General features: G+C 53.6%; 1 protein-coding gene and 1 long non-coding RNA gene across 6 annotated transcripts in view; one reads left to right on the forward strand and one right to left on the reverse strand.

Moving 5' to 3' along the window:
• AGPAT3 (1-acylglycerol-3-phosphate O-acyltransferase 3) overlaps positions 1-14,696 on the forward strand; it is a 128,439-nt gene extending 113,743 nt beyond the window's left edge. For all 5 annotated transcript variants that reach the window (XM_035283201.3, XM_054249090.2, XM_035283200.3 and 2 more), the window contains exons 6-9: positions 76-178; positions 6,099-6,174; positions 8,656-8,854; positions 9,918-14,696. In XM_035283201.3, coding sequence (XP_035139092.1) covers positions 76-178; positions 6,099-6,174; positions 8,656-8,854; positions 9,918-10,006 — 467 coding nt within the window. In that variant the 3' untranslated portion in view covers positions 10,007-14,696. The remainder of the gene's footprint in view (positions 1-75; positions 179-6,098; positions 6,175-8,655; positions 8,855-9,917) is intronic.
• Positions 14,697-15,199: 503 nt separating this feature from the next.
• Positions 15,200-20,629, reverse strand: part of LOC144580679 (uncharacterized) — a 218,943-nt gene continuing 213,513 nt past the window's right edge. Inside the window, exon 2 of the long non-coding RNA XR_013530644.1 lies at positions 15,200-15,323. This is a non-coding gene — a long non-coding RNA (uncharacterized LOC144580679). The remainder of the gene's footprint in view (positions 15,324-20,629) is intronic.

The following is a 20,629-nucleotide window of genomic DNA, read 5'->3' on the forward strand; positions in this document are numbered from 1 at the left end:
CAGGGCGGGGCCAGGTCCCAGGTGGAACTTGTTTCCCTGGGCAGTGGGTCACCCACCTCCCGTGTCTCCCCACAGTCGCAGCTGTCTATGACGTAACCCTGAACTTCAGAGGGAGGAAGAACCCGTCCCTGCTGGGCATCCTCTACGGGAAGAAGTACGAGGCGGACATGTGTGTGAGGTGAGGCCAGAGCCTGCGCTCTCAGACCTTCCTGAGCTGGTGCTGGGCAGAGGCCGGGGGGGGCGGCTGGGTCCAGGCTCCATGTCCCGTGGCCCCGTGGGATGGAACTCACATGCAGGGCCCATCTGGAGTCCTGCCCCAGTGAACAGCACACAGGAAAGGCCCCGTGGGACTTGTTCAGGCCTCAGGCAGGCAGGCCACAGTAGAGGACATGGAGAGGACACGGAGACATGGGGGCTGCATGGGAGACTCACCGTGGCCCACGGTGTGTTTCCTTCCTTTGGGGAAATTGTTGAGCTGCCACTGGGGCCACCTGCGTCTCTTCTGCCTCCTCAGGAAGCCCCTGCAGGTCCCTCTGTAAGACGGACTGGACTTCCCTGGCCTGGACTCAAACCCCACCAGGCTCCCTAAGTCTCCTGGGGCCCACAGTCACACGACCTGGGGGATACAGTGTTGATTTCTCCCGAAGGGTGAAACCCAGGCAGGTCTCTTGGTGGGCAGGACGGGGCCCCTGCGGAGCCTCTGGCCTGAAGCGGTGCTGGGAGTGGCTTTCTGCTGGCCCTGGCGATGGCAGCCCTGGCATGCAGGGGACCGCAGTGTCTGACGGGGACAGTGGTTTGTTTGTTGTTTTGGAGACAGATCTTGCTCTGTCACCCAGGCTGGAGTGCAATGGCTCAATCTTGGCTCACTGCAACCTCCACTCCTGTGTTCAGGTGATTCTCCTGCCTCAGGCCCCTGAGTAGCTGGGATTACAGGCACCTGCCACCATGCCTGGCTAATGTGGTGTTTTTTTAGTAGACACAGGGTTTCTCCATGTTGGCCAGGCTGGATTTGTAGTCTTGATCTCAAGTGATCCACCCTCCTCAGCCTACCAACGTGCTGGGATTATAGGCGTGAGCCACCACGTTGGGCTGAAGAGCATTTTAAACCCCGTCTTGAGAGTTGAGGCTTCAGTGCTCCGGGGCCCCGGTCACTGTCCCAGTGAAATAGAAAGGGAGTGGCTTGTCCAGCTGCTGGGAGGACCCCGGTCTTGCTCTGCAGGGCGCCGCCAGCTTTCTTGGGGGCAGCCTGTCTCCGCAGAGGGTCAGGGGTGTGGGTGCCACCAACGAGCCATGGCTGCCCTTGGACTCTCCAGGCTTCTCTCACTCACGTAGAGGGGAAAACGCACCCAGAAGTCCTGTTGACTTAACAGGCTGCGGTCGTGACCCCGATCCCAGCGCAAGGCGGCATCTCAGGCAGGCTGTTGAGGTTGGGCTCTGAGGGCCTGAAGCCCCCGTGCGCCCTTGGGCGGCCCCCGTGGAGCTCGTCAGTCTCCGGTTTCATTCCGCGTGTGCAGAAGGGCAGGGTCCTCCGTGGCGTGTGTGAGGTCTCACAGAGCTGTCACCGCATGGGTTGCCATACTTGCAATCCGACCACCACCGTCTGCGTGTGTCCTGGTCAGCGCAGCCGCCTGCCATGGCCACAGGCCCTCCACACTCATGCCCAAGTTAAACAGAGCAAAACACAACAGCACCCAGTTCTTCGGGCCACACTAGGTAGGAGGTTTCCAGGAATCGTCTGTGAACATAAACATGAGCTAGGTCACATTCCCTTCCGGTTCAAGGCCGATGAGAGCTGGGCCCCCTCTTCTCCTGAGCCGGGGTGAGTGGGGCCACGGGCCGACAGTCCTCTCCCCTGTGTCTAAAGCCCTGGGAGGGAGCTCTGAGCCACTGTGGGCCGTGGAGGCTGCGGTGACTGACCGGGGCCCAGGACGGTCGCATGGCAGGCTGGGGCAGGACATGAGGTGGGCTGATAGCAGCCGGTGGCCCTGGGCCGGATCCTGGCCACAGCTGGCCTCAGTCACCCTCATGAGAGGAGCCCGGGAGGCTCGTCTTGCTCTTGTTCTTTGGTGCTTAGTGGTGGGCCGAGGCTGGACGGTTGGAGAAGCTGTCCAAGGTCTGTGCTGGCCGTGGCGGAGCCGGGACGCCCATCAAGCTGCACGGCACCTCCACCTCGGGTGCCACACAGCTCCCGCAGAGAGCAGCCTCCCCCGCCCCCATCTGTTGTCCTTCCTGCCGCTGCCTTTATTCTGCCCAATCATCTTTTAATAAACACTTGCTCTGAACTTCTAAGGCTCCGGCTGGTGCAGCCCTCGCTGCCTGGCTGTCTGGGGAACAGCACTGTCTCCGCAGCAATGCCATTATAGCACCAGGCTCGGCTGGGCATGGGGCTGGCCCTCCTCCAACGCCCGGGGCCCGTGGGTGCGGGACGGCTGCAGGCTCTCCTGGCCCCAGCGCTGACCCCTGGCCAAGGGCCTTCAAGGGGCTTGAGTCAACTCCAGGAGGCACATGCTCAGGATGACACCCTGGAGTGCAGAAAAGATAGAATTTTTATTTATACTTTTTTGTATCTTGTCCTTTTAAATTCTTATCTTTATATATTTCATAATGTATGTAACAGACGTACAGTAAAACATGTATGTGGGGCATGTGTGAGAGTGTGTGTGTGTTCACGTGGGGTGTGTTTGGTGTGTATTATGTATGTGGTATATGATGTATGTATGGTGTGTTATGTGTGAGAGTATGTGTGTGTTCACGTGGGGTGTGCTTGGTGTGTATTATGTATGTGGTATATGATGTATGTATGGTGTGTTATGTGTGAGAGTATGTGTGTGTTCACGTGGGGTGTGCTTGGCGTGTATTATGTATGTGGTATATGATGTATGTATGGTGTGTTATGTGTGAGAGTATGTGTGTGTTCACGTGGGGTGTGCTTGGCGTGTATTATGTATGTGGTATATGATGTATGTATGGTGTGTTATGTGTGAGAGTATGTGTGTGTTCACGTGGGGTGTGCTTGGTGTGTATTATGTATGTGGTATATGATGTATGTATGGTGTGTTGTGTGTGTGTTCACGTGGGGTGTGCTTGGTGTGTATTATGTATGTGGTATATGATGTATGTATGGTGTGTTATGTGTGCATGTGTGTATATGTGGGGCGTGTGTGAGCGTGTGTGTGTTCACGTGGGGTGTGTTTGGCGTGTATTATGTATGTGGTATATGATGTATGTATGGTGTGTTTGTGTGTTCACGTGGGGTGTGCTTGGCGTGTATTATGATGTATGTGGTATATGATGTATGTATGGTGTGTTATGTGTGCATGTGTATATATGTGGGGCGTGTGTGAGCATGTATGTGTTCACGTGGTGTGTGCTTGGTGTGTATTATGATGTATGTGGTATATGATGTATGTATGGTGTGTTATGTGTGCATGTGTGTATATGTGGGGCGTGTGTGAGCGTGTGTGTTCACGTGGGGTGTGCTTGGCGTGTATTATGATGTATGTGGTATATGATGTATGTATGGTGTGTTATGTGTGCATGTGTATATATGTGGGGCGTGTGTGAGCGTGTGTGTGTTCACGTGGGGTGTGCTTGGCGTGTATTATGATGTATGTGGTATATGATGTATGTATGGTGTGTTATGTGTGCATGTGTGTATATGTGGGGCGTGTGTGAGCGTGTGTGTTCACGTGGGGTGTGCTTGGCGTGTATTATGATGTATGTGGTATATGATGTATGTATGGTGTGTTATGTGTGAGAGCGTGTGTGTGTTCACGTGGGGTGTGCTTGGCGTGTATTATGATGTATGTGGTATATGATGTATGTATGGTGTGTTATGTGTGCATGTGTATATATGTGGGGCGTGTGTGAGCGTGTGTGTGTTCACGTGGGGTGTGCTTGGCGTGTATTATGATGTATGTGGTATATGATGTATATATGGTGTGTTATGTGTGCATGTGTATATATGTGGGGCGTGTGTGAGCGTGTGTGTGTTCACGTGGGGTGTGCTTGGCGTGTATTATGATGTATGTGGTATATGATGTATGTATGGTGTGTTATGTGTGCATGTGTGTATATGTGGGGCGTGTGTGAGCGTGTGTGTGTTCACGTGGGGTGTGCTTGGCGTGTATTATGATGTATGTATGTGGTATATGATGTATGTATGGTGTGTTATGTGTGCATGTGTGTATATGTGGGGTATGTGTGAGAGTGTGTGTGTGTTCACGTGGGATGTGCTTGGCGTGTATTATGATGTATGTGGTATATGATGTATGTATGGTGTGTTATGTGCATGTGTGTATATGTGGGGTATGTGTGAGAGCGTGTGTGTGTTCAAAATTTCTATAAAATTTTACAGAAAATTGATTTAATTTTAATCGGGTTGGCTGTAAGGCAAGATTTTCTGAATTTTGTGTAATTTTCTGAATTTTGTGTAAGTTTCTTATTTTTTTGAAAGAAAGAGTTTATGTTCTAAGAAAACTCCTCTATTCAGACACACGAGCCAAATTTTACAGTAGCCTTTTTTTTTTTTTTTTTTTTTTTAAGAAGCAGGTTCGCACTATGTTGCCCAGGCTGGGGTGCAGTGGCTATTCACAGGCGCGATCCCACTACTGATCAGCACGGCAGTTTTGACCTGCTCCGTTTCCGACCTGGGCTGGTTCACCCCTCCCTAGGTAACCTGGTGGTCCCCCACTCCTGGGAGGTCGCCATATTGATGCCGAACTTAGTGCGGACACCCGATCGGCATAGTGCACTACGGCCCAGAACTCCTGGGCTCAAGCGACCCTCCAGCCTCAGCCTCCCGAGTAGCCGGGACTACAGGCACACGCCACCGCACCCGGCTACATCAGCATTTTTAAATTGTATTGCTTAGTTTATATAAACACGAAAGAGCCTGTTTCGAATCATAGTCAACTTTTTCGGATGTGTGTTTTTCTTAACTGCCCAGAAGGAAGGGAGAACCAGGAGAACCGGGCACTGGTGAAAACAGGTCAGGCCTACCTGACATCTCAACGCGTGGCTCAGTGACAGGCGCCCCTGAGCCCCAGCCCGTCCACACAGTATTGCTGCTTCCTTAGAATCACCACTGTCATCCTTGCTGGCAGCCTTGGTATTTTCACTCAGTTTTAAAAGACTTTAATATATCGTATGTGAGGGGCTTACACCATGTACTTACTCAAATTACCACTGACTGTCAGAATAAGAGCTGTAACATGTTACTTATTTAAATTTTTCCAATTAGATTTGTCAGGTAATTACCCTGCTTACCTTACCAAGTAGATGTGCCAACTTGTGGGCCGCTAACCCACTTGGTAGATGAGTGTCCAAACTGAAATCAGCTCTTTCTTGAGATGAAAATGTCTATATATTTAATACTTTTCATATTTGAAGCAAGTGGATTTCATTTGTGAAATAATCTTCTTTGCCTAATGAAAGACACCCTCAGTCATGGCTGTCTCCAAAGAATGAACATGTTAGGCTGGGCGCGGTGGCTCATGCCTGTAATCCCAGGACTTTGGGAGGCCGAGGTGGGTGGATCACGAGGTCAAGAGATCGAGACCATCCTGGCCAACATGGTGAAACCCTGTCTCTACTAAAAATACAAAAATTAGCTGGGTGTGGTGGCGCGTGCCTGTAGTCTCAGCTACTGTGGAGGCTGAGGCAGGAGAATTGTTTGAACCCGGGAGGCGGAGGTTGCGGTGAGCTGAGATTGCGCCATTGCACTCCAGCCTAGAGACCAAAAAAAAAAAAAGTACGAGTTAAAGAAAGATCAGAACTCTCAGCAGCTCACTAATGACCGCCCTTCTCATGGGGCCGGAGGCGTGGCCTGCCCACTTAGCTCACTTGTGGGCATGCTGGGTTCATGCCACCCCTGCACTGAAGGGCACCTCGTGGACCTCGCCGCCACGCCAGGCTGACTGTGTTCTCGGTTGAATGCGATAGCAGAAGTTCATTTTCTGTTTGTGCTTAGGAACTGAGAGTGAGGCATCATAGAAAGGGCGGGCCCGCGGGTCGTCTGAGCGCACTGTTTCCTTTCGCCCTTCTGAGTGTGAGGTCATGTGATGATTCACCCACCTTGACTCCTCTTCATAACACAGGAGATTTCCTCTGGAAGAGATCCCGCTGGACGAAAAGGAGGCGGCTCAGTGGCTTCATAAACTGTACCAGGAGAAGGTAATCAGGCCCTGCTCCCCCTCGGGGTCCTGGTCTCCCGCAGAGACTGTGGAAGGGGCGCTGGCAAGCAGGCAGGTACACGTGGGTCCTCCGTGGGACAGGAGTGTCACGCGGGTCCCAAATGCTCCTGATCCTTTTGTCGCTTCTTCTTCTTTCTGTTTTTGTTTGTTTGTTTTTTCTGAGACAGGGTCTTGTTTTGTCGCCCAGGCTGGAGTGCAGTGGTGCAGTCCTGGCTCACTGCTGCCTCGACCTCCTGGGCTCAAGAGATCCTCCTGCCTCAGCCTCCTAGGTAGCTGGGACTGCAGGCGTGAGCCACCCTGTTCAGCTAAAGATTCGAAACAAAAACGTTTATTTTTGTAGAAATGGGGTTGCCAGGCTGGCATTGAACTCCTAGGCTCAAGCAATCTTCCCACCTTGGCCTCCCAAAGTGCTGGGATGACAGGCGTGAGCCACTATACCCAGGCCATTTTTTGTTTTGTTTTGTTTTGTTTTTCTGGAGACGGAGTCTCACTCTGTCACCCAGGCTGAGGGCAGTGGTGCGACCTCCACTTACTACAACCTCTGCCTCCCAGGTTCAAGAGAGTCTCCTGCCTCAGCCTCCACAGTAGCTGGGATTACAGGCACGCGCCACCACACCCGGCTAATTTTTGTATTTTTAGTAGAGACGGGGTTTCACCATGTTGGCCAGGATGGTCTCCATCTCTTGACCTCATGATCCGCCCACCTCAGCCTCCCAAAGTGCTGGGATTACAGGCGCCAGCCACCGCGCCCGGCCCTTTTCCTTAGTGTTTGAGAAATTGACAAGCTGCAGACAAGTATGAAGGGTAAGTGATGCCCATGTAACTATGGCTGGTAACATTTGGTCACATATGTTTCATTTTCTTATGTAAAAGAAATGATGTGTATGTAACAGACATAAGACTGAGGTAATGGAAACAAAGTAGGTGAGTTCAGGAGATTAGGTTGAAACCACACTCAGTCCTTCCTGCTCCATTCCCCGTGGCTTGCTCCTGCCCACACCTACTTTCCCTTTATTTTGTGCGCACAAATGCATGGGGCATTCGATTTCTACTGTCAGCACTGCGGGAGCGTAGATAACCAGGAAGTCCTCCCAGGATGTAAAAAATCCCACTGTAAAGGCATTGATGCGCTCTCAAGAAAATCAGGGAAATCTGGGACGAAAAAGGGAGGTGGGGCCGGAACCAAGGCGGTGGGCCTGGGAGCCGGCACGGCCATGCTCGGCGGCTGGCATCTGCCTGCCCCCTCCCCTGAAGTCTTGAGCTTTCATGCCTATGTGGAAACAGAAGATAAGGGTTTCCCCTCATTCAAGGCAGCAAGTTAGAACCGAAAACCCCACGTGATGCTGGGACCCTCTAAGAATCTGACCCTCAGAATGGTTAAACTGGAAAATAAAACTACCTCCCAGCATGGAGAAATGACCTTGGGACTTGCCTTTTTCCTCTTGGGCTCAAAAAAGTCTGCCCCGGTAACTCATAATGACAGGCCTGCCCTGCCACAGGCTCGAGGTTTGAATCTGTGTCATACAAACAACATAGTTCCAGAAGCACGCAGCCAAGATGTGTGTGCCTGGAGGCGTTCCAGGGGCGGGGAGCTGGGTGCCCAGGGGTGGCCGGGCCACGATGACACCGGCCTCCACAAGGACACGGTGCGTGGCTGGCGGGCAGCACCCCAACTCCGGTTTCCAGCAGGAAGCTGAGAACCATGAAGAGATCAACTGGTAAAAATGAAATCTCTAGCAGCCAGTGAGCTCACGGTTGACAATCTGCAACCAGCTTTCCAAGAGAGGGTCGACGGTGCCCTCACTACCTCCCAAGCATCCTAGAGTCCCACGGGCTGCCCACCCAGGGATGCTGGCTGCAGAGCATTCCGCTCTATCAGGCGCGGTAATTTCCTGCCAGCCCGTGCCCCTGATCTTCCCACCAGGGCAGAACCTTCTGCAGGTGGCCCTAGCCAGGCTCCTCCTCCAAGCTCCTCATTAGCCTCCTTCACCGGGCCAGGAATCCCAGGTGTGCCAGGTTAAGGACGTTTCCATGGCCGTGCAGCTGAGAGCGCACGATGCAGGGATTTGCATCCAGGCCTCGGGACTCACACAGGCCACGCCTGCCACCCCAGCCGCCTCTGGCTCGTGGGAGGCGTGGGATGTGGCAGCAGCCTGGGCTGTGCTGGGCGGGCAGATACCGGAATTCATGAAGTTCCTTTCTCGACCGATTATTTTCCTGGGAGACGTCCTCAGTCAAAGGGTCGCCATGCCTGTGAGCTGCTGATGCATGCCACCAAACATTCTCCAGAAAGGTAAAGCCGGCTTCGCCTCCCACCTGCAGCTTCCGTGATTTGTTCTCGTGTTTGATGTTGCACCTTCTTTAAGTTGAGTCGTTTCTCATTGCCAGCAGTTTTCTCCTGCACTGAAATAACAGCTTGTAAAGAAGGCTCGCACTTCCTTTTCGTCTTTGCCTCTTCCAGGACGCACTCCAGGAGATGTATAATCAGAAGGGCGTGTTTCCAGGGGAGCAGTTTAAGCCTGCCCGGAGGCCCTGGACCCTCCTCAACTTCCTCTCCTGGGCCACCATTCTCCTGTCCCCCCTCTTCAGTTTTGTCTTGGGTGTCTTTGCCAGCGGATCACCCCTCCTGATCCTGACATTCTTGGGGTTTGTGGGAGCAGGTAATGGACACGGTCGCTAATGCCTCACACTCTGAGGGGCCTCCGGTGCTGGCCACAGGGCCTGGGACCCGGCGGCTCTTCACAGTGGCCCTGGGAGGCAGGGGAGCCAGGATCCCCCCACAGCCTGTGGGCCTCAGAGCCTGGACTCTTGCGCTGAGCTGAGGTTCATCTCCTCCGAGAGCCGAATGGCCACCACCCTCATGCCATCCCCGCTGCAACCCCCTGGCTGGCGCCTGGGAGGATGCCGATGAGAGGGAACCCAGTTCCCCTGTCTGCTTTTGGGCGCTTAGGGGGTCAGGCTGGGATGGCCATTTGGGAGGTTTAATCAGAACACCAACATTCTGCTCCCCCCATTGACCCCATTGGCTTCCCCACTGTGTGCCCACCCCAAGCACAATGCAGGCTCCACCGCCACTCCTCAGTTAGCCTGTGGCTGAGCAAACACTGGCCTGTCCTTATGGTGAACTCAGGCGCCCACCCACTTTCCGTAATCAAGGGGTACATGGAGACACAGTCCGTGCATCGCCCCGTAAGCCCCTCCCCAGGCTCAGCAGTCAGGTCAGCTCTTCCCTTGCTCCTGCGGCCCCTGCCAGAGGCCTTGGGGGGAGGGGCCTGAGAGGCAGTGACTGCCACCAGCCTCTTGTGTTGGACCACACGGTGACCTGAGGCTACCCATGGAGGACAGGATGTGACCTGGTTACATCTGAGTGTCCTGCTCATCCACCTTGGTCATCTGTTAGGTTGGCGAGGCCTAGCTGTTAGAACGCCCTGAAGCCTTTCTGCTCCCATCAGCCAAAGACTCAGAAGGGCAGGCAGGGTGAGGTCCACATGTCCACCTGCCTCTGACCCATCAGAAGATGTGGCCCGTGCCCCTGCCTGAGGAGTCCGTGGCCTATAGGGCTGTCTCCCCGCAGACCACACCTACTCACTGTGAACAGAGGTTCCTGGGTGTGAGGCAGAGGGAGAGGGTCTGGGGCAGAGGAAGGAAGCCCCATAACACGTTTTACAGCAAAAAGGCAAAGTCAGCCGTCTCACCTCTTCTCTCTCTCTCCTGTCTTGAAAGCTTCCTTTGGAGTTCGCAGACTCATAGGAGTGACTGAGATAGAGAAAGGCTCCAGCTACGGAAACCAGGAGTTTAAGAAAAAGGAATAATTAATGGCTGTGATTGAACACACGGGACCTGATGGTGGTATCCGGTTAACTCAAAAACAGCAGCACGCAGAGTGGCGGGAAAAGACAATTAGAAACTATTTTTCTTATTAACTGGTGACTAATATTAACAAAACTTGAGCCAATAGTGAAGAATCCAGAAGGCCTGCCAGAGGAAGAGTTCAGCCTCCCGCAGCTCGGGGTCCCAGCTTCTCCGAGCGTGCCGTGGGACGTGGGTCCCGGGCGGAGGGGCCTTCCGCGGACGCCGTCTCTCCAGAACTCCGCTTCCAAGAGGGAGCCTTCGGCTGCTTTCTCTCCTTAAACTTAGATCAAATTTTCTGTTTTGTAATCAGTTATTTTGGGAACTTAATCTGGCCCTTCACCTCTTCTGCACCGCCCCAGACGCTGTCTCATGATGAATTTCTGCTGTCCTTTTTGGAGTGGGTGGCCGGGTCCCATCCCCGGGGGGCTCATGTGGCTGCCCCGCTTGGCTCAGAACCTTGGCTCCCAGTGGGGACCCCGTGGGAGAGCGCCCGTAGTGATAAGCACATCGGCAGGTATATCAGGTGGATTCCTCGAAGCCGGAGCCCTCACCGTGCCCTGTTGGGGGCTGGCTGAGGCGAATGCCCCCCTTTCTAGAGTGCTGTCTGCCCTCGCTCCTGTTTGAGCCTGTGTGTAAATACCTACATCTGTTTTTAAAGTGGATGGACCCCTGAGAACTCAGTGAAATGCAGAGTTCTCCCGAACCAGAAGCTCCTCCATCCCTCTCATGGCTGTCAAACCCTGGTCCCTCCACACTGGGTGCTGGGGAGGGAGGACCCTCGGGGCTACCGTGCGGCCCCCACCCCACAGATCAGGAGCCAAGGAGGGAGGGCAGAGCAGTGTGTGGGACTCTGGATGCTTTGGAAGCAGAGAGGGCACCGTCAGCCTCTGTGTTTTAAAGGTGGTTGGAGACTGTTAACACTGAGCTCATTTGCTTCTAGAGATTCTGTTTTTACTGGTTCATCTCTTGGTGGTTTTCAGCTTCCTGCTGGAAACTAGAGGTGGGGCATCCCCCATCCCCAGCCTCGCACCGTGTCCTTGGGAAGGGCCTGCCCCCACCCAGGCAAGTGTCACTGGCCCGGCCACCCTTGAGCACCCAGCTCCTGGCCTCCGGGGTATCTCTGAGCATCCAGGCAGAGCAGAGGGCAGCGCTCAGCCGGTCATGCTGGCTCCCTCCGCCTCTCAGAAGCCCCTGGCCCACGCCAAGTGAGGGATGCTTCTCCCTCCAGGGTATCCAGTGCCCGGTGTGGCTGGGCGGGGCAGTGCGGTGGGAGGAAAGCTCACCTCCATTGTGGAGCCATCAGCCCACCTGCATTTGTCTTTCAGCTTGCTTGGTCTGTCGAACTCCCCTTACCTTTTTAGCAAGGGAAAAAAACAAACACGGGTGTTATCACTGATACGTTGTAACCAGCTTCTGAATAGAGGTAGGTTGAGTTTTCTAGGGGAAAAAAGGAGAAAAGAGGCATGAAGAAAAGTAAACCAAGAGCATAATTGGGCATCAGCCCAAAGTGTCCTGGGGAGACTCGAGGTGATGGCAGCGTTCTGTGAGACAGAGGCACTGCCGGCCCCGGGTCTCTCGGGCCACGTTCTCAGGGCGTGTGCACAGAACACCTCCTGTGCACACCTGCTCAGAGCACAGCTCCTCACGGGGGTGAAGGGGCAGACAGGGAAACTAGACAAGACGCCGTCGCTTCAGAAATGGGCTTCCCTCCCTCTGAAATCTCATCCCTCCCGTCCTCCCGCTCGGGCAGCCGTGCCGTGAGTGGGACGTGCACGCCCCGGGTGAGCCCCCCAGAGACCCCGGCACCTTCCTCACCGCACGCTGCCCACCCGTCTCCATGTGTGTCTAGGCCCACGTCACTCACTGACTCACTCACACCTATGAAATCTGAAAGGAAAAAAGCTGAAGGGTCCGACTGTGCACAGGCGTGACCTGGAAAATGCAAATGTAGATCTTTTATGATTTAATTCATAGTTATTTCCCATAGGCGTTCCCTCCCTTTGAAATTAATATATAATGTACAAATTCTGCACTGAGTCATGACAGAGCTGAAGCTCCTGGCTTAGAGTGGAGATGGAGGCCCGGGCGCAGGGTTCAAACCTCACCTGATTTCCTTCCGATCTCCCGGCTTAGCTTGTGCTTCTCAACGCCAAGCCTTTAAGAGCAATAAAACTACACCATGAATGTTTGGGTTTTTTTTTTTCCTTTCTTTTTTTTTTTTTTTTTTTGGGAGGAGGGTGGATTTTGCTTTTCATCCATTTCAGAAGGAAAAGGGGAGGAGAGCTCCTTTATCTTTTTAAATTAAATTCATAAATCCCAGAATAGTCTTTTTTTCTCTTTCCTTTATACCCTCCTCCTGGGCTTCATTCATCGTGGCCGTTATGTCCACATTCAGGCTGAGCGCTCAGGCTGAAGCAGTTCTGTAACCACAGTCCCTGCTGGCCGTGTTCGGATGCTGGGGGTGGCGCACGTTCTGGGCCTGGCATCGCTGATGCCCTCCACCCCAGGTCCTGGAGCCACACAGAGGACAGGAAGGGTGTTGCTGGCCTGTAGTTCCTATTGCCCACCCAGAGCCAGGCACCCCACCAGAAGCCCCCAGCCAAGAGGGTCCAGGCCCGCCCCCTTGGCGTCTGGCAGGCCAAGCTCCCAGCCTGGGCCATGGTCTCCTGGGGACGCCGCTGGCCTCACTCAGCTCAGGCCCGGGTGCCCGGTGTCACGGGGTCTCCTGCCCATCTTCCTGAGGGCACCATCGCTGTTGCCATCCTTTCCCCCGTGCGAGACTGCTTGTCCAGTACTCGGTGACAGTGTGCCAGGTGCACACCCTATTCGAGGTGCTTTCAGGCTCCCCTCCTCAGGAAGCGCAGAGTCTGATGAAAAGATGAGTGCTGAGCAAATAAATCACTAACAACACAGCAGTGGAAGCAGCACCTGCTTGTTTTAAAAAAGAAACAGGTCCTATCAAAGATGAATTTTGAGTCTCTGCCTCGTCCATCCCCCGACATCCATTCTGCGCACCGTGGCATGAGAATCTGTCCTCACAGTGTTCACCGAGGTATGGCTGAGCATTGACGTTGACGTGAAGGAGAAGCGGGGGTCGGACCCAGCTTTCTGTTTCGCTCACTTGCAATTCAGTAGCTGTCCAGGCCACCCACACCTGTTGTGGCTGCCAGTTGGGGTCAGATTTGGGGTGAAGAAAAAGTACCTTTCTGCATGCCTTGTCTCTTCCTGAGACACTTATGCAACAAGCCAAGTATAACCTCTCCAGCCCTGCAGATTTTCATCTGACTTGTTCAGCCCCTCGCGTCGGTTCCCACAGCAGGGCTCTGGCCCACGGCTCACTGCATGCAGCCCCTGGCGTGCCACACTAATGCCCCAAGGCACGATGTGCTTCTAATCCTTCTGCACTGCACCAGGCTCAGGGTTCCAATGGCCAGCCTGAAATGCCTGCCTGCCTTCTTTCTGGAAACAGCACGTCCCCAGCCGTGTGCCTGCTCCTTCCTCTACCGGGCTAGTCCCCAAACCAAAGGCAAGCCCCCTTGGCCCCTGGTGATGGGGCCGATGGGCCGGCCACACCCCTGACCCCGCCCAGGCTCTGCCGCCTACGCCCTGCCGTGGGGCTGACCTGGGGTGTGCAGACCTCCGGCCCATGTTCCTGCATATCCGGGCCAGGACGCAAAAACAGCTTTTGGGTAAAAGATGTCACGCTGATCTGCTGAGTGGGGTGGACACATGAATTCAGTTTGTTCACGAACACTTGCTGCTTGTAGCATCCTTACAAACTGCTCGGGAAATAGAATGACAGAAACACTTAGGGAGCCCAGGAGGTCACCAGACACCTTGGCGTCAGGTGGCCCAGGCAAGAGCAGCGTCCGCTTTTCAAAGGTCATGGAGTTGTCTGAAGATAGCTTTGTAGTGACAGGTTCAGCTGGAGTTTCTTTTCCATTTCTTAACTTTTTGTTGCACAAGTATTTGGACAGAGGTCGAACTGTGAATGACATAATGAAATGCACTAAATTGTATTCAATTAAACTGGAGTTACTTGATACAATCAAGAAATGCTTCTGATCTACTTGTATTTATTGTCTCAGAATTGTACGTTGTGACAATCAAATGTTACTTGCCTAAATGCCAGGAAATTCGACTGGCTTCTTAATCACAAAGCTTGCCAGCAAGTACTGTAACTGTAAATGAAAATCTCTCTGGAAAACCCCCACACACCATTGACCTGACTGCACGTGGCAGCCATTGGGTTCTTTTTCTATGATTGAAAATCTGCCATAGCTGACTGTTGGCCCGTTTCAAAGGGACCCGTTGTATACAGGGTGCAAATGTATTATATGATGCTTCCTTCTGTACACTTCATTTCTACAAGTTTTGCTACTCACAAGCTTTATGTAGTGGAGGATGGAGGTATTTTTGGTCTTCAGAAGCTTGTCGGGGGTGAGGGCTGCTAACTTAGACTTGAAAGGCCTGTGTCCCGAAGGCCTGGCTGTGTCTGCCGTGCTATACGAGGACCTCTGTACACAAGCAGGCGCGCCTGTCCAAGCACGCGTAGCTCCTGCGTGGTGGTGTTTTCTACGTGACATGCTGCTGGCATCTGTTCATTAAACTGCTTCTGTGAAAGAGAGGGATAAAGTATCCACACAGCGACTCCGACTCCGAGCCTCCTTCTGTTTCTTTGTTTCCAGTCTGCGTAGATGTCTCCACGGGGAAGCCAGGGCCGCCAGCCACTCCTGTCCCATGGGGTTACCCACTGTGCAGCCCGCTCCCACAGGCCGTTTCCTCCGAGCCCTTCCTGCCACCCGACGGCACTTTTCAAGCCCCTCCGTTCCCTACGAGTTGCTTTCTGGAAGGGGAAATTGAAAGGGAGAGAGGTCATCTGGCAAAAACACAGGGGAAAAAATCAGCCAGTCCCTAAAAATGAGAAATGATCCCCTGAGGTCCAAAAACAAGGGTTTAAAAGCCATCAAGGATGAAAGGTTTCTACAGTGGGCATGTGTACACCCAAAACAGCTTAAAAACGCCATCTGTGGAGAACACTGAGAAACCCCTTTTTCTTCTTTATTAAAAACAAAACAAAAACTCTTGTTGGAATCAAGAGATTCCAGGTTCTCTCTCTCTCTCTCTTTTTTTTTTTTTTTTTGAGACAGAGTCTCACTATGTTGCCCAGGCTGGAGTGCAGTGGCTATTCACAGGCGCGATCCCACTACTGATCAGCACAGGAGTTTTGACCTGCTCCGTTTCCGACCTGGGCCGGTTCACCCCTCCTTAGGCAACCTGGTAGTCCCCCGCTCCCAGGAGGTCGCCATATTGATGCCGAACTTAGTGCGGACACCTGATTGGCACAGCGCACTACGGCCCAGAACTCCTGGGCTCAAGAAATCCTCCAGCCTCAGCCTCCCAAGTAGCCAGGACTACAGGCACGCACCACCATGCCCGGCGAGATTCCAGGTTCTTGTTTCGTGTCTTGTAAGAATGAGCTCAGCTGAAGAGTCTGGGTGCCCACATGCCCCTGGAACGGCCCTGGTGACCTCGGCGGCATGCTGTCCACTCCAGGGCTGCCTCCCTCCCTCCACGATGGCTTCAGTGAGGGTGACAGGTCCATGCTGGTGCTTAGCCCAGATCCCGAGAGTCTGGGAAGGCCTGGCTCAAAGTCCTGCATCCAGATGCCATCCATTCATTTTTAAAATATATCCTGGGCCAGGCGAGGTGGCTCACGCCTGTAATCCCAGCACTTTGGGAGGCCACGGCGGGTGGATCACCAGGTCAAGAGATCGAGACCATCCTGATCAACAAGGTGAAACCCCGTCTCTACTAAAAATACAAAAAAATTAGCTGGGCGTGGTGGCGCATGCCTGTAGTCACAGCTGCTTGGGAGGCTGAGGCAGGAGAATTGCCTGAACCCAGGAGGCGGAGGTTGCGGTGAGCCGAGATCCTGCTATTGCACTCCAGCCTGGGTAACAAGAGCAAAACTCCATCTCAAAATAAATAAATAAATAAAAATAAAATATATCCTGAATTCAGAGCCTGAGGAATTTCTCCTGATGTTCCGCTGTTTTCTCAGGAGATGAAGGTGAAGTGCCTGGTGCCACATGGCTGGCTTGGGGATGTTGTGCGTGGGTCAGGCCTTGCCCTCTAACAGGAGGGACTGACTTGCCTGAACCCCGCTTTGCCTGTTTGAACGCAAGTGCTCACGGGCATTGGGGCAACCATGCCAACCCCTTCAGGCTTCATCACCCTGCACGTCACGGGCATTTGGCTCACCCGGGAGAGGGGCCAGGGCCAACCATGAGGCCCATGCCTGCCCTTATTGGCCCAGAACCCACCTCCACTTCACCCAGAAGCTCAGTCCGTAGGAGTCAGCCCCTGCCACCTGACATTCTGGAACATGCCAGTGTGTTCACATGTGCACGCGTATACATACACATGTCCACGCAGGCACACACCACATGTGCAGGGACAGTCTTCACCATACGCATGCTCACATGTACACACATCCCAGCACACACACGTGCACCTGAAGACTAAGGGGCAGCCTGGGCGGTCCTACAGGGGCAGCCCCGTTAGGAAATGGGTTTGGGACAACATCTCTTCAAGTCTCTTCTGAGCATGATGCCTGAGAACCCGAGTGGTTCAGGTGGCTCACACAGAGGCAGGCTTTGTGGAGCAAAAAGCCCCGCTTGAAGACAGTGTCCCCAGGGCTAAGGAACTTAAGGAGGAAATCACCCCGTCCTGTGAATTCTGAGCAAGCTGGTGATGTGGCCTGAGCTTTGCTTTGCTGCTGGATGTGAGCTCTTCTGTGGTACGTGAGGCTGGGCAGGAACTGTCCCATCGTGGATACACTAGACGGACGTGAACCTCAGTCATCCCTTGTGTGGCCAGGGGGGCTCTGAGGGTGCATGCACACACATGCATAAACAGGCACACATATGCACACAGTGCACACAGATGCATACACATATGCACAAACAGGCACACAGTGCACACACATGCATATACACGTGCACACACATGCATAAACACACACATGCACACAGTACACACACGTGCACACACATGCATACACATGTGCACACACGTATGCATAAATAGGCACACACGCACAGAGTGCACACAAATGCATACACACTTGCACAAATGCATAAACAGGCGCACATGCACACACATGCATAAACAGGCACACATGCACACAGTGCACACACATGCATACGCATATGCACAAACAGGCACACAGTGTACATACATGCATACACACGTGCACACATGCACAGGCACACACAGAGCACACATGCATACACATGTGCACACACATTCATAAACACACATGCATAAACACAGGTGCACACATGCACACACATGCATAAATACAGGCACACACTGCACACACGCATACACACGTGCACACACATATGCATAAACAGGCACACACGCACACAGTGCACACATGCATAAACACAGACACACGCACAGTGCACACACATGCATACACGTGCACACACATATGCATAAACACAGACACAGTGCACACACATGCACATACATATGCACAAACAGGCACACTGCACATATGCACAAACACAGGCACACAGTGCATACACATGCACAAACAGGCACGCATGAACACAGTACACACACATGCACACACACATTCATGTACACCAGCAGGTGCTTGTCCTGCGCTGAGCCTCTGGGGGATGGACAGGACCAGTCACAGGTGCAGGTACTGGAGGACAAGGCCACAGAGGGCTCTGAGTGCCTTTGGCAGTTGCCCTACAGTCAGTCCTAGCCTCTCACACGTGCCAGGTGGAGCGGCTCCAAAGTCTTAGGCCCCACACACGGGAAATGCCAGCAAGGCCATGCCATCTAAACGCCCATCACAGGCGTGAGCTCACTTCACAGCTACCGGCGCAGCCTCTGCTTGAACCCAGCCAGGTCCCAGCATGCCTCTGCCATCTGATTGGCCCATTCCATCCATCACGGATGGGGAGCAGAAGTGTGCTTCTGTGGGACAGCGTGTTATAGGGCGAGGCTTGGATTTGGGAGTCTGGAGGCCTCTAGACAAAAACCCCAAACTCGCTCCTTAGGACCTGTGTGGCCCAGGTTCTTAGCCTCCGTGCGCTTCTGTGTTCTAGTCCGTTAAGATAGCCCTGGTTATCGGGGCCCAGTGTCCCCTCTGAGCTTAGGCAGTGACTGACAGGTGCTGAGCAAGTGGCTGCTGTCCCTGCAGACCCGGGAGTGTCCGTGGCCTGAGTCTGCCTTGGACCCTGCCTGTGCCAGCCTGGAGGGGAGGGGCTGTGGCAGCAGCCTTTGCTTCCCCTCCCCCTGGAATCTTTCATGAGCCCCAGTGTCTCCTCCTCCCCATTGTTCATCTTTTTCTGTCACTTTTTAAGCCCTTTTCATCTGGAGGCAGTGATTCACACCTGTAATCCCAGCACCTTGGGAGGCCGAGGCAGGAGGATCCCTTGAGCCTAGGAGTTCAAGACCAGTCTGGGCAACATAGCAAGACTCCATCTCGCAAAAAAAAAACAACTTTAATTGGTCAGGTGCAATGGCTCCTGTAATCCCGGCACCTTGGGAGGCCGAGGTGGGAGTAGCACTTAAGCTCAAGAGTTTGAGACCAGCTTGGGTAACATGGTGAGACCCCGTCTCTACTAATAAATAAGTAACTTTTATATATTTTTATATATGTATTTTACATATAATATATATATGTATGAATATGTCTGCACACGGTGGCTCACAACTGTAATCCCAGCATTTTGGGAGCAGAGGTGGGCAAATCACCTGAGGTCGGGAGTTCGAGACCAACCTGGCCAACATGGTGAAACCCTATCTCTACTAAAAATACAAAAATTATCCAGGTGTGGTTGTGGGAGCCTGTAATCTCAGCTACCCAGGAGGCTGAGGCAGGAGAATCCCTTGAAACTCGGAGGTGGAAATTGCAGTGAGCCGAGATCACGCCACTGCACTCCAGCCTGGGCCTCAGAACGATACACCATCTCACAAATAAATGAATAAAAAGTTTATATTATAGTAGCTGAGCATAATGGTGCACGCCTGTGGTCCTGGCTACTGGAAGACTGAGGTGGGAGGATTACTGGAGCCCAGGGGGGCAGGGCTTGCAGTGAGCCAAGATCATGCCACTGCACTTCAGCCTGGGTGACAGAGCAAGATCCTGCCTCAAAACAAACAAACTAAAAGCCAGGTGGGGTGGTGTGCACCGGCAGTCCCATCTGCTTGAGAGGCTGAGGCAGGAGGATCACTTGAGCCCAGGAGGTTGAGGCTGCAGTGAGCGGTGATTGTGCCACTGCACTCCTGCCTGAGCAACACAGTGAAATTCTGTCTGAAAAAACAAGCAAGCAAACAAAAAGAATCCTTTTGCTGGACTGGGCCGACCTTACAGGTGCAGTGCAGTTCACCCCTTAGCATCTCTGAGGTGCATGTCCCCCTGTCCCTCCACACGGCTGTGACAGTGCTGCTCTTGTGCAAAGTTGATAGCACAGGGCATGGTGACCGGCACCACCCTCACCCTCGAGGCACACGAGGAGGGTGGGCTCCTGACCAGCCTCAGCAGGACTGTGCCCACCCAAGCAACACCCCAAAGCCAGGGCTGGGGCTGCAGCTCCTCAGAACAGTGGGCAATCGTTACACCCACAGGAGGAGGACGTGCCTCAGGGAAATGGGGTGGGATCCATGTCGCGGGAAGAGCTGGATGAGCAAAGCTGGATAAGCCCGAGGTGTTCGGACTGGTGGGAGAGGTGCGAGATGGGGAACACAGCAGCCGCAGAGCCCTTCTGGGGAGAGTCCGTTCGTGGTCGACTCCCTAGGAGTTGGGTTTCATGTGTGGGGCACAGAAAGACCTCCAGCTGCCTTCCAGAAGGACTGTCACGCAAGGCAGCGTGCCTAAGCAGACAAGCTACTCTGTGCCAGGGGAGCAAGCCCAGGGCTATGCCAGCTCTTGCTCCCTGCCCACGAAGCAGGCAAGATTCTGCGCCCAGGATGCTGGGGGTGCCCACAGGCCTTGGCTAGGCTTGGCTTGTGGAGTGCAGAGCAAGAGCTGGTGGAGCTCCCCAGAGGCTCGGAGCCAGGGGGTGTGCACAGCAGCAAGGGGTGTCCTTGTGAGGAAGGAGACCCTTAACCTCCCCCTTGACCTCTACAGTGCATTTCAATAGACATAAAGTCTGGCAGACCGCGAACCGCCTTCAACCGCCCTCCTGCAGGTCGCAGGCATGGTGTGGAGGAATCTTTCCAAAGGCGCCATCTTTACCTACACATGATCGAACCCCACCTAAGTCACCACATACTGCACGCTACTCCACGGCCTTTCCCGGAGTGATTTCTAGAGTTGTAAGCCCAAGACCCTTTCACCTGTAATTTCTAGAGTTGTAAGCATTTAAAGGGGCAGGGATTTTCTTTGTTAGGGGAACTTGGCTGTTTGGGGCATTCAGACCGCCCACAGCTCCTGGCTGAATAAATCACCCCTTCCTTCCTAGCTCAGTGTTGGAGAGGTTTTGTCTGTGGGCTGTCCTGCAGCAGCTGGAGACAAGAAAATGCTAAGTGACCTGCACCCGGGGTTGGAGGTG

The sequence above is a fragment of the Callithrix jacchus genome, chromosome 21 (assembly GCF_049354715.1).
Source record: "Callithrix jacchus isolate 240 chromosome 21, calJac240_pri, whole genome shotgun sequence".
Taxonomy (NCBI): Eukaryota; Metazoa; Chordata; class Mammalia; order Primates; family Cebidae; genus Callithrix; species Callithrix jacchus.